At 40.0% G+C, this 15,000-nt stretch overlaps 1 protein-coding gene across 1 annotated transcript in view; it reads left to right on the forward strand.

The window, feature by feature from the left end:
- LOC306918158 (mannosyl-oligosaccharide 1,2-alpha-mannosidase IA-like) overlaps positions 1 to 15,000 on the forward strand; it is a gene marked incomplete at its 5' end in the record, with an annotated part of 75,933 nt that overhangs the window by 4,834 nt on the left and 56,099 nt on the right. Inside the window, one exon of the mRNA XM_079531039.1 lies at positions 11,598 to 11,678. Within this exon, the coding sequence (XP_079387165.1) occupies positions 11,598 to 11,678 (81 nt within the window). The remainder of the gene's footprint in view (positions 1 to 11,597; positions 11,679 to 15,000) is intronic.

The following is a 15,000-nucleotide window of genomic DNA, read 5'->3' on the forward strand; positions in this document are numbered from 1 at the left end:
CAACAACTTCCGCCGGTCCGTCCGGAAACCTGGTTATACTTCAAAACACTGTAGAGTAGATGGTTTCAACCCAACAAGTCACTCAAAGTCAATAAAGGCAATACTTTTACAATATCTCCATTACCATTATCCAAATGAATTCCTAAAATTAATTAATATTTGTACATTTTGGAAAATAATAGCTCTTTTGCAATGTGAAATGCCACCGAATTCTTAATCAATTTACTTGTCTTCATGGCCCAGCCGCCCAACTTGTGAAAGCTGCATGCTTTTATTGTGAAGGCAAATGTTTCTGAATGTTCTCAGTGCCTGCATATCTCTGCGTGCTGAAAATGGCTGATCTACAAGCTCACAGCGCGTCGCGGACGCAACGCTTTGTGAGCCTGTAGATCAGCTATTTTCAGCACGGAACACGTTGTACGACGAAGAATAAATCGGGCATCAGTGCGCTTCACTCACTGTGGAGTGAGATGTCTTTGGTTGGCCGATCGTATGGACACACACCTCCTCCATGGAAAAATAACAAGCTATTGGAAGCTATTTCTCGTGGCACATTATGTTTAATCAAACAACAACAAGTTTACCTCCTCACTCAGTGTTTGGGTTGGGAGTCGGCTGTCTGCGTCATAGAGTATTAAAAGGGTCTGCGTAGATGACTGCATGTAGTTACATGCGCGCTGCGCGCTCCAGTGAAATTGTACAGCTGAGAAGTATTAGTTAATTTGTGTCGGATAAGGGCTTATTGCCGTTGGTGGGTATTCGTGAACGATCGTTCTTTGAACGTGTTCAGGGACAACACTGGGCGTCAGGCGACCGCCCAATGTTTTTATCAATGGGACGGGCAGGCACTGCGGGATGTTTTTTTTTCTTCCTCCCTGCAAGTCGCACTGGTGAACACGGTTCAGTGTCTCACTGGAGGCAGTGTGGGGTTCAGTGTCTCATTGGAGACATTGTGGTGTTCAGTGTCTCATTGGAGGCAGTGTGGGGTTCAGTGTCTCACTGGAGGCAGTGTGGGGTTCAGTGTCTCATTGGAGGCAGGGTTGGGTTCAGTGTCTCACTGGAGGCAGGGTGGGGTTCAGTGTCTCATTGGAGGCAGGGTGGGGTTCAGTGTCTCATTGGAGGCAGTGTGGGGTTCAGTGTCTCATTGGAGGCAGGGTGGGGTTCAGTGTCTCATTGGAGGCAGTGTGGGGTTCAGTGTCTCACTGGAGGCAGTGTGGGGTTCAGTGTCTCATTGGAGGCAGGGTTGGGTTCAGTGTCTCACTGGAGGCAGGGTGGGGTTCAGTGTCTCATTGGAGGCAGTGTGGGGTTCAGTGTCTCATTGGAGGCAGGGTGGGGTTCAGTGTCTCATTGGAGGCAGTGTGGGGTTCAGTGTCTCATTGGAGGCAGGGTGGGGTTCAGTGTCTCATTGGAGGCAGGGTGGGGTTCAGTGTCTCATTGGAGGCAGGGTGGGGTTCAGTGTCTCATTGGAGGCAGGGTGGGGTTCAGTGTCTCATTGGAGGCAGTGTGGGGTTCAGTGTCTCATTGGAGGCAGGGTGGGGTGCAGTGTCTCATTGGAGGCAGTGTGGGGTTCAGTGTCTCATTGGAGGCAGGGTGGGGTTCAGTGTCTCATTGGAGGCAGCGTGGGGTTCAGTGTCTTATTGGAGGCAGGGTGGGGTTCAGTGTCTCATTGGAGGCAGGGTGGGGTTCATTGTCTCATTGGAGGCAGTGTGGGGTTCAGTGTCTCATTGGAGGCAGGGTGGGGTTCAGTGTCTTGCTCAAGGACACGTCCACATGTGGACAGGAGGAGGAGCCGGGATTCTAACCGCCGACCCAGGGATCATTGTACGACCTGCTCTACCTCCTGAGCCACATCCGCACCAATGTCACGCAAGCACGCACCCACACACGCGCGCACACACACACACACACACACACACACACACACACACACACACACACACACACACACACACACACACACACACACACACACACACACACACACACACACTGCAGCAGCAGCTGGAAAATGCCTTATGTCAGGGAACAATGACTGCTGCCAAGAGAGAGAGAGAGAGAGTGTGTGTGTGTGTCAGTACACAGTAATGTAAATATTGCTGTAACTGAGGGTGGAATCTCTGTCTTGTGTTTGATTGATTGATTGATTGAAAAATGTATTAACAGTTTGCAGAATTACAGTACATTTCAAGCACAAACTCAATACAAAGGCTGTTAACTGTGAGTGGACGACCCAATTAACACTCCCAACGCGGATCGCGTATCAATACGTTATCAATTAATCAAACGTCGGGTGCGGATCACGTATCAATACGTTTCAATCACTTTTTTATAGAATACTTTCATTCATCTTTTTACCCACCCGGACAATGAAGAACCATCGCCCTATCATTGCTGCTTACTCCCGCTCACGTGATCAGAAAAAAAAACAAAAAACAAAAACCCCCCTCCCCTCCTGAAAACAGGAGGGCTGGCCGCTTTACGTGTAGAAGCCAGTTGAACGCTGAACGGAACGCTGCCTATTGCCTAAACACATATGCACCAGATCGGCATTGCAATGCATAACATCTGCAACACACATGGACAGATGCATGTTTCCTTCTTCATACTGTAGCGACCAAACGATCCCCGAGCCTACAATACTACGAACAGTATCGAGGGGCCGCCACGACAAGACAGTGTTCCGTTGGTGGATCACGTATCGCCATGCAGAGCCGTCATAATCGGAGATCGCTCAGACGTGTGATTGTAACGCTTTTTTATTCATTATAATTGTAGTGATAAGACCGCAATGAACGCGTCGGGGACGTAATCGACCCGGGTGTAATGTATAACGAACTTTTCCGCGACCTAAACCGTGGTGTTGTCATCTGTGGAAGTCATTTTTTCCTTCTCGTCGACATCACAGCCGGGTGACGCTTTTTTTCCCCTCCATCGCCCCCAAGCTGCATGCCCATAGCCTGGCTTGGCCAGCCTCATAGCGGGGATTCACTGAAGATTCTTCCCCGGAGGAAACATCAGTGAACCCTCGCTATGAGTCTGGCCGTGCCAGGCTAGCATGCCCAGGCATGTTCCCCTACACTAGCTTGAAAAACAAAATCAGCTGATGACAAAGCGTCTCACCGTTATACTATAGTTCTGAACCGAACGGTGGAATGGGACTTTTTATAGCCGTACGGATCAAGACTTTTGCTGCCCAATGTGCCCATGACCCCCCCCCCCAATGTTACTGCGATCAAAACAATGAAAGCAGTGAGATAGATTAGGCGAGGCGGCAATCATCATCAAAAAGAAAGCATAGTTATGAAGGTTTATAGTCAGACATTGACAGGCAGATATAACAATAAACACAATAAATATGCTATACATCCTATACATCGAATGAAAGCCCTGAATGTGTACTTTTACGAGGAAAATAGTAAACATTGATCCCATGTACAGTTTGTCATAAATTGGATACTGGGTGGATGCACATTGCGCCCACCAGATATAACTGCAGAGAAGACATGGACCCGAACTCAATATTCACAAAATAAGGCCTATAGCGACATATAAATACTATATACCGTATGAAACAGAAGACTCTCTGCTTTCATAAGGAAAAAAATTGTACTGTAATAATAAAAAAATCACACCCCTGTGAAGTGAGCAGTGCAACTCTACTTCTCTACTTATTCACTACAGCTCGCTATATACGGACTGAGGCAGAAAGTCATGTAAACCTTTTATTTACAGTTTGGTCTGTAAACTTCTACTGTAATAATAAAAATCACACCCCTGTGAAGTGAGCGTTGCAACTGTTCTGTACTTATTCACTACAGCTCGCTATATACGGACTGAGACAGAAAGTCATGTAAACCTTTTATTTACAGTTTGGTCTGTAAACTTCTACTGTAATAATAAAAATCACACCCCTGTGAAGTGAGCGGTGCAACTGTTCTCTACAGTTGCACCGCGCAACTATAAAGAACAGTTGCACCGCTCACTTCACAGGGGTGTGATTTTTATTATTACAGTAGAAGTTTACAGACCAAACTGTAAATAAAAGGTTTACATGACTTTCTGTCTCAGTCCGTATATAGCGAGCTGTAGTGAATAAGTACAGAACAGTTGCAACGCTCACTTCACAGGGGTGTGATTTTTATTATTACAGTAGAAGTTTACAGACCAAACTGTAAATAAAAGGTTTACATGACTTTCTGCCTCAGTCCGTATATAGCGAGCTGTAGTGAATAAGTAGAGAAGTAGAGTTGCACTGCTCACTTCACAGGGGTGTGATTTTTGTATTATTACAGTACAATTTTTTTCCTTATGAAAGCAGAGAGTCTTCTGTTTCATACGGTATATAGTATTTATATGTCGCTATAGGCCTTATTTTGTGAATATTGAGGAGTTCACGTCCATGTCTTCTCTGAAGTTATCTGGTGGGCACAAGCTGCATTCAATAACCAATTACTGTCTAACTGTAGATGGGATCAATGTTTACTGTTTTCCTCGTAAAAGTACACATTCAGGGCTTTCATTCGGTGTATAGGATGTATAGGATATTTATTGGGTTCAATTTTATATCTGCCTGTCAATGTCTCTGACTTTAAACCATCCATAACTCTGCTCGCTGTTCAAGATAACCACTTCCAGGCAAATGCAGGTGTTGCAAAAAGGTCAATATCTCCAGAATGGAACATGGTAAAATCAAAATGTATTTTTTTAATTGAAGTGGACAAGTTCAGCTTTCTTTTGATGTAGGCGTGTGATTCTCGCTATAAGAGAACATTTTACTGTGGGCCCCCGAACAAGGCCTTTGTGCAATGTTAAACGGCAGCAACATCCAAATAGGCCTGTTGAGATCTTGCAGCAATCAAAGTGTTAAGCATTACACTTGTTTCCAATAGGGTCCACCATGTTCAATTCATCAAAAACATTTAGAGACGTACAAATAGACACTTCTATATAGACAATGGACAGAACAGGAATTCATCATAAAGGAGGTAAAAAGGGAAAAGAAACATATACAGTGAGGGGAAAAAAGGGGTGGGCGGTGGGGGGGAGTCACGTTCAGCTCTGTTCATTTGTTTATTTTCCTTGGAGGAGCTGCGTTGGGTCCCCAAGTCTAGCCTAGACTAATATCACACAACACTGTCGCGGTATATTAGTCTGGGCTGGCTCCACTTGGATTTCATTTCCCGGGGGGCGGGTTCAAACATTTTCTCTTTGACGCAATTGGTCAGAGCTACTGTCAGTCAAAAGTCTCAAGCATTGAACGTCACTGTACCAAAGCCCGCCCATATTGCATACCGTGTCCCGATTGGTCCGACCTGTTCTCGGTTGTAGGAAAGAGGCGTGCTACTGAGCCTCGCCAGACCGTAATCCGCTGGTAGGCAATTTTTTTTTGCCAGCGGCTGATTCGGTCTGGTTTATTAGCCAGGTGCAGATTCTACTGAGTTCAGAGCTGAGGGCCTTTTCAACCTGCAGTTTGTTCCTGTCCGAGACCAGCAGTGCTGAGTAATCTGCAAACCGTAACAAGTTGCAGTCACAAGCTGAAGTAATGTCGTTAACATATATTAGGAACAGTAGAGCCCCTAGTATGCTTCCTTGTGGAACGCCACAGCTCACTGGGAGGGGGGGGGGGGGGGGGGGGGGGACAGTGTTCCATTCACCTCCACCATCTGTTCTCTCCCCTCCAGGTAGGATTGCATCCAGCTCACTGATGTGCTATCGAAACCAATTGCTTTTAGCTTGTTAACCAGTATGGAGTGGTTCACTGTGTCAAAAGCCTTTTGGAGGTCCAGCATGACCATGCCGCAGTATTTTCCAGCATCCACCTCATGTTTGATGTGGTCGCTCAAATAGAGAAGGCATGTGTCAGTGGAGTGGGACGTTCTGAAGCTAGATTGGAACTCGTACATTAATTTATTAGTGGCAAGATACTTTTCAACCTGTTCATAGACTATTTTTTCCATCACTTTCGAGATGGAGCTTAGAATAGAAATAGGGCGGTAGTTGCCGGGGTCTAATTTACTCCCTTTCCTGTGCAAGGGGGTTACTTTGGCCAGTTTGAAATCTTGGGGGACCTGTCCCTGTTTGATGGAGAGGTTTATTATGTGGGTGATGATTGGAGCTATAGAGATGGCTGAGTCTCTGAGAAATTTGGAGGGAATATTGTCATGGCCTGTGGCCTTGTGGGGTTGGAGGGCACTCAGTTTCTTAATTACCTCATCAGTTGTTACCATAACTAGTTTAAAATCGTCTTTACAAACACCTAGGTTTCTGTAGAAGGTTTTAATGTGCTCTACACCAAAGAGCCCAGAGTGGGAGGGCAGTTTGTTAACCAGAGTTGTTGCTATGTTTGTAAAGAAGATATTCAAGTAGTTGGCCACATCAAGCTTGTCAGTGATGAGAGTGTCGTCCGATTTGATGTTTATTTTTGAAAACCTGGTTTTTAGTTTCTGACCGCAGCCTAGTTGATTGTTTATTATACCACAGGTCGTTTCGAGGAAGCAATCTGATTGGTTGAAACAGCCTTCTAGCCGTGGGTTAAACCAGCACCATTCACCACCTATAGCCCTGGGCCTAATCACATTTAATAAATCACTCCGCACCGGAATGCGCACCTGATTAGACCTGATATCAACAGCTGCGCGCCTGCGTCACTCGTATCCTAGTCCTACTAGAGGGAAATTCAAACATCAGCACCCCGTTCAGAAATGGATTATACTGTTAATTTTAATTTATTGGGTGGACTTACTTGCGATGAATGGTTGGAAGAAGAGGAAGAGAAGGAGAACGCGAAACCAAATGAGAGATATGTTGCATTGTCAAATGAAGAGCTCGACAACTTGGAGAAGTCTAGGAATGAAGTCACTACAGCTAAGGCAACTTCTTGGGCTATTTGATAAACAAAAAACAAGACGTGGATTTTGCAACTATTACAAAAGAGCATCTCAACAGCATTCTCCGAGAGTTTTATGGCTGGGTTGGAAATGGCCAGGGTAAACACTACTCCCTCAGTAGCTACGTTGGGTTGAGAGCTGGCATTAACCGTTTCATCAACGACCCTCCTCTTAGCCGGGCATGGTGTATTATGAAGGACAACGAATTCACAACGGCAAACAATGTCTTTAACGGAATGATAAAGTCTCTGAGGAGAGCAGGCCATGACAAAACTGAACATAGCCCCGCAATTACCGAAGAGGACCTGACGATAATACGGAGCTCGGAGGCTATGGACACAAACACACCACGGGGCTTGGTAAATAAAGTGTGGTTCGACATCCAACTTCATTTCGGGAGGAGCGGAAAGGAGGGTCTTAGGAGTCTTCTACCACATTCATTCATTATCAAACGAGATACAACAGGTAGGTTAATCAAATAGCTAAGCTGTCGTTGCATATTAAAAAAATGTAGAAAACATGATCAAACGTCCCCCTAATCAGTCCCGTTTTCCTTTTAAAGGCACGAAATATGTGACACTTGCCTTCAATGAAGAAACAAAGAACCACAAGAAACATTATGAAAGGGATCGTCAAAGCAGAAGAGGCTGTATGTTTGAAGACGCTGGGAATCCATTGTGTCCAGTTGCATCATTTGAAAAATACCTATCTAAAATGCCCAAAGAGGCTAAGGCGTTTTATCTCCAGCCAAAGAGAGCAGCACAGCTAGGTGACGTGTGGTACTCATTGGAGCCAATGGGTATAAATTACCTGGGTTCTATGCTAAAACGTATCTGCGAGCAAGCGGGCACATCCATGATTTACACAAATCACAGCATCAGAAGCACTACCATTCATAAACTGGCTGAGTGTGGGCTGGAAGCCAGAGAAATAATGTCTGTTAGCGGACACAAGTCAGAGAGTTCTTTACACAGCTACTGGGCACCTTCTCTCGATAACAGAAAGCGGTGGAGCAATGCGCTAGGTGGGGGAAACTGCTCTACAGCCTCACCTGCTAAAAGACAGAGATCCAGCATGGATTTAATGGACAGTACCACTGCTTTCACCAACTGTGCCTTTAATGGGAGTGTGCAATTTAACGTCTATAAATAGGTGATTATACTAGTAAGACGGCTCATGTTAAAAAAAATATATATTGTAGCCTAAATGGCATTGCTTAAAATAAAAGGAATAACTGTTTAAAAATGTGCTTTATTTCAATTGTAACTCATACTGAATAAGCCTGCTGTGTTACTGTATGTACTGTCGGCTGTCGCGCAACGAAAAAAGCCGATCTACAATTTCACAACGCGTCGCCAGTGCTCGCCACCGCGACGAGTTGTAATCAGTTATTTGGGCAACGCGACACGGTCTTACGACGACGCATAATTATCTTGAATTCCTCCCCCTGCCTCCCTGGCCGGCTTTGACAGCGCAGCTGTGTTGATTAGACGGAGCCTCAGAGCGCAGCTACTTTTAATCAACAGGGACTATTTTATGTCTCTCAGTGACATTTGTGGTCGTAGTGACTACATCTGTCATTAAAAAAACATTTTTTTTCAGCGATTTTCTTAGTTTTAAGGGTAACTGTTGTATAATCGCAATATTACACTCGAGGGTGTGGGTTAACGTGATTATTGCCACTTCAGTGATGCTTGCGGAACTCGACTTCGTCTCGTTCCTCACCGCATCACTGTCGTGACAATAATCACGTTAACCCACACCCTCTCGTGTAATATTGCTTAAGTAGCTTCCAGAGCTCACGAGGATTGTTTTTGTTTCCCTGTGCTTTATCATTGATGAAGTTACTTTTAGCTGATTTGGTCATGGCAGTTACACTGTTTCTTATCTTGGTTCGTTGGGTATTTAGGTTGTCCAACTGAGCTTGGCGAACACTGTCGAAGCGCTTGGCTAGCTTTGACTTGCATTTTAGAAATTCAGAGCATTTTTTGTCTCTGCCTTTCATTGCAGTCAGTATGTCCGAATTCATCCATGGTTCCGAGCGGGTTTTGCCCCTGGTGGTTCTCAAAGGAGCCATGTTGTTCAGTACTGATGTAAATTTGGTTTTGAAGCCAAGCCAAGCTTCTTCGACAAGTGTGCTTTTAAGCTCATCGGAATCCAGAATCCAGACTCTCCAATTCTTGGTTAAAGACCTCACTAGAGTAGGTTTTGAGGTCCCTTGATATGACTGTTTTGTGGCAGCCGGTCTTAAGTTTTTGTATTTTGCGGGTACAGAATATCATAAAATGATCACTAAGCCCACATACAATAACCCCTTTCTTGGAGATTCTGGATTTGTCCGAGGACAGAATGAGATCAATGACAGTTTGAGTAGAATTACACACTCTTGTGGGTTGGGTAATTAGCTGACTGACACTATGTAGATCACAGAACTTACTGAATGACTTAAACACAGGTGCTTCCTTACGTTGCATGTCTGTATTGTAGTCGCCAATCAGGATTTTCTCTACACATTCCTCCCCAGCTAAGCACCCCTCAAGTATATCATAGAACCCATGTTGGTCAGGCGGTCTGTAGACGGTGCCCACTAATACCGATTTAGCCTTTTTGAAAATTAATTCAACCCACAGTTTCAATTTCATCATGCTGTAAGTCAGTACGAGTAACATATTCAGTGTCTTTGTGAATATACATACACACACCACCACCATGCCTGTTTCTGTCGTTTCTGATCAAAGAATAGTTCTCTATTTCAACTTCTGGGTCTTTGGTTGACTCATCAAGTTTGGTTTCAGAGAAGCTAATGATGTTCGCCTTACCGCATTGAAACATATGCCTGATTTCAGCCAGTTTGGGTCCAAGGCTGTTGACGTTCAGGTGAAAGATATGCAGTCCGTTGGCTCTGACTATGGTGCTTATTTCCTCCGTGGTGAAGTAGGGGAGCGGAGGGCCATTGTTGATGTCTGTAGTAGCTGAGGGTTGCCGTGGGGGGTGCGTGGGGGTCGTCGTGGGGTGGCGGGAGTGGGGGAAGGGGTCCCTCGTCCAGGTTTGTTGTGGGCTCTGGTGGGGTTGATTGAGCCATGGTGTTGACTGGAAAAATATCACAGTGTGGCCGATTAAGTCCGTCTCCAGCCGCGTTGTCCCCAGTGGTTGGATGTGGAGACTCTTCACGCCTGTAGATGGTGGTGTTCAACGTGTCTTGTGCCTCGACTGCCGCCGACGTTAGATCACTCCTCCGCATCCTGCTGTTGCCTGGGACGCGCTCGGCTCTTGCGAATATAATATCCACAACCGGGACGTCAGCGTGTATATTCAGCATGGGTGTGCAGGTTGGCTGGTGAGGAAAGATGCTAGCGGTGTTGTTGTTGTTGGTCGTCGCCTGGCTGGTCGACATTGGTGTTGCTGTGTTGCTGTATCACCATGTGTTGTTCTATTGTTCTATCTCTATGTATGTGATGTATCACCATGTGTTGTTCTATTGTTCTATCTCTATGTATGTGATGTATCACCATGTGTTGTTCTATTGTTCTATTTCTATGTATGTGATGTATCACCATGTGTTGTTCTATTTCTATGTATGTGATGTATCACCATGTGTTCTATTGTTTTATTTCTATGTATGTGATGTATCACCATGTGTTGTTCTATTTCTATGTATGTGATGTATCACCATGTGTTGTTCTATTTCTATGTATGTGATGTATCACCATGTGTTGTTCTATTGTTATATTTCTATGTATGTGATGTATCACCATGTGTTGTTCTATTGTTCTATCTCTATGTATGTGATGCATCACCATGTGTTCTATTGTTCTATCTCTATGTATGTGATGTATCACCATGTGTTGTTCTATCTCTATGTATGTGATGTATCACCATGTGTTGTTATATTGTTCTATTTCTATGTATGTGATGTATCACCATGTGTTGTTCTATTTCTATGTATGTGATGTATCACCATGTGTTCTATTGTTCTATTTCTATGTATGTGATGTATCACCATGTGTTGTTCTATTGTTCTATTTCTATGTATGTGATGTATCACCATGTGTTCTATTGTTCTATCTCTATGTATGTGATGTATCACCATGTGTTGTTCTATTGTTCTATCTCTATGTATGTGATGTATCACCATGTGTTGTTCTATTGTTCTATCTCTATGTATGTGATGTGTCACATACATGCTTATGTAAATAACTGTTGGAATGGCAGTGCTTCGTAATGCCGGTGTGTAACCTTGGCCGCAGGGAGCATCGAGCATGCTAATACCTCAGAGGGTCTTCTCTGACAGATTGCTTCTTTATTGCATCATTTCTCTCATTTCTTTGATTCACGAGGACTTTTCCTCTCCACTACATGACATCTACATGACAACTACATGACAACTACATGACAACTCAATAAAAAAGGTCATTCAAAATGTCAAGACCAGTGAAAAGTCTGCGGGCTAACCCCCGCATTGGACTTCTGAAAGCCTTTTATACAGATATACATGTTTATATACATGTTATATACCCTAACCCTATACATGTTTACTGACAGAATCATCTGCTTACTGTAAATCACTCTGGATTAAGAGCGTCTGATACATGAATTGTCTGTCTGTCTGTCTGCCTGTCTGTCTGTCTGTCTGTCTGTCTGTCTGTCTGTCTGTCTGTCCAGAACACGGATGTCTAACCTGTCTGTCGCTCTACCTGTCTGTCTCTCCAGAACACAGAGGTGTCAGTGTTTGAGGTGAACATCCGTTTCGTCGGAGGATTGCTGTCAGCATACTACCTGTCTGGGAAAGAGGTAGGATCTATGTCATTCTATATCTATTCTATATATACTACCTGTCTGGGAAAGAGGTAGGATCTATGTCAATCTATATCTATATATATATATATATATATATATATATATATATATATATATATATATATATATATATATACTACCTGTCTGGGAAAGGTCTATGTCATTCTATATCTATTCTATATAAAGAGGTAGGATCTTTGTCATTCTATATCTATTCTATATAAAGAGGTAGGATCTATGTCATTCTATATCTATATATACTACCTGTCTGGGAAAGAGGTCTATCTTTCTATATCTATTATTCAGATATGTATAGATAGGTACAGTATAGATATAGATATGTATAGATATGTATGTATAGTTAGATACAGTATAGATATAGATAGATATAGATAGATATAGATACAGTATAGATATAGATACAGTATAACAGTATAGATATAGATACAGTATAACAGTATAGATATAGATATAGATATAGATATAGATATAGATAGATATATATATGTATGTATATGTATAGGTAGATACAGTATAGATATATATAGATATGTATTTATAGATATAGATATGTATAGAGATAGATAGATATAGATACAGTATAGATATAGATATAGGTAGATATAGATACAGTATAGATATAGATAGATATAGATATAGATACAGTATAGATATAGGTAGGTATAGATACAGTATAGATATAGATAGGTATAGATACAGTATAGAGATAGATAGATATAGATACAGTATAGATATAGATAGATATAGATATAGGTAGATATAGATACAGTATAGAGATAGATAGATATAGATACAGTATAGAGATAGATAGATAGATATAGATACAGTATAGATATAGATACAGTATAGATATAGATATAGGTAGATATAGATACAGTATAGATATAGATAGATATAGATACAGTATAGATATAGATACAGTATAGAGATAGATAGATATAGATACAGTATAGATATAGATAGATATAGATATAGGTAGGTATAGATACAGTATAGATATAGATAGATATAGATACAGTATAGAGATAGATAGATATAGGTAGATATAGATACAGTATAGAGATAGATAGATATAGATACAGTATAGATATAGATAGATATAGATATAGGTAGATATAGATACAGTATAGAGATAGATAGATATAGATACAGTATAGAGATAGATAGATAGATATAGATACAGTATAGATATAGATACAGTATAGATATAGATATAGATAGATATAGATATAGATAGATATAGATACAGTATAGAGATAGATAGATATAGATATAGGTAGATATAGATACAGTATAGATATAGATAGATATAGATATAGGTAGATATAGATACAGTATAGAGATAGATAGATAGATATAGATACAGTATAGAGATAGATACAGTATAGATATAGGTAGATATAGATACAGTATAGATATAGATAGATATAGATATAGGTAGATATAGATACAGTATAGAGATAGATAGATAGATATAGATACAGTATAGATATAGATACAGTATAGATATAGATAGATATAGATACAGTATAGATATAGATAGATATAGATATAGGTAGATATAGATACAGTATAGAGATAGATAGATATAGATACAGTATAGAGATAGATAGATATAGATACAGTATAGATATAGATACAGTATAGATATAGATAGATATAGATACAGTATAGATATAGATAGATATAGATACAGTATAGATATAGATAGATATAGATACAGTATAGATATAGATAGATATAGATATAGATAGATATAGATACAGTATAGATATAGATACAGTATAGATATAGATAGATATAGATATAGGTAGGTATAGATACAGTATAGATATAGATACAGTATAGATATAGATACAGTATAGAGATAGATAGATATAGATACAGTATAGATATAGATACAGTATAGATATAGATAGATATAGATACAGTATAGATATAGATAGATATAGATATAGGTAGGTATAGATACAGTATAGATATAGATACAGTATAGATATAGATACAGTATAGAGATAGATAGATATAGATACAGTATAGATATAGATAGATATAGATATAGGTAGGTATAGATACAGTATAGATATAGATAGATATAGATATAGGTAGGTATAGATACAGTATAGATATAGATACAGTATAGATATAGATACAGTATAGAGATAGATAGATATAGATACAGTATAGATATAGATAGATATAGATATAGGTAGGTATAGATACAGTATAGATATAGATACAGTATAGATATAGATACAGTATAGAGATAGATAGATATAGATACAGTATAGATATAGATACAGTATAGATATAGATACAGTATAGATATAGATACAGTATAGATATAGATAGATATAGATACAGTATAGATATAGATACAGTATAGATATAGATAGATATAGATACAGTATAGATATAGATACAGTATAGATATAGATACAGTATAGATATAGATACAGTATAGAGATAGATAGATATAGATACAGTATAGATATAGATAGATATAGATACAGTATAGATATAGATACAGTATAGATATAGATAGATATAGATACAGTATAGATATAGATACAGTATAGATATAGATACAGTATAGAGATAGATAGATATAGATACAGTATAGATATAGATAGATATAGATACAGTATAGATATAGATAGATATAGATACAGTATAGATATAGATACAGTATAGATATAGATAGATATAGATACAGTATAGATATAGATACAGTATAGATATAGATAGATATAGATACAGTATAGATATAGATACAGTATAGAGATAGATACAGTATAGATATAGATACAGTATAGAGATAGATAGATATAGATACAGTATAGATATAGATACAGTATAGAGATAGATAGATATAGATACAGTATAGATATAGATAGATATAGATACAGTATAGAGATAGATAGATATAGATACAGTATAGAGATAGATAGATATAGATACAGTATAGATATAGATACAGTATAGATATAGATAGATATAGATACAGTATAGATATAGATAGATATAGATACAGTATAGATATAGATAGATATAGATATAGGTAGGTATAGATACAGTATAGATATAGATACAGTATAGATATAGATAGATATAGATATAGATAGATATAGATACAGTATAGATATAGATACAGTATAGAGATAGATAGATATAGATACAGTATAGAGATAGATAGATATAGATATAGGTAGATATAGATAGATATAGATACAGTATAGAGATAGATAGATATAGATACAGTATAGATATAGATAGATATAGATACAGTATAGAT

Source organism: Electrona antarctica (assembly GCF_951216825.1).
Source record: "Electrona antarctica genome assembly, contig: scaffold_120, whole genome shotgun sequence".
NCBI classification, from domain to species: domain Eukaryota; kingdom Metazoa; phylum Chordata; class Actinopteri; order Myctophiformes; family Myctophidae; genus Electrona; species Electrona antarctica.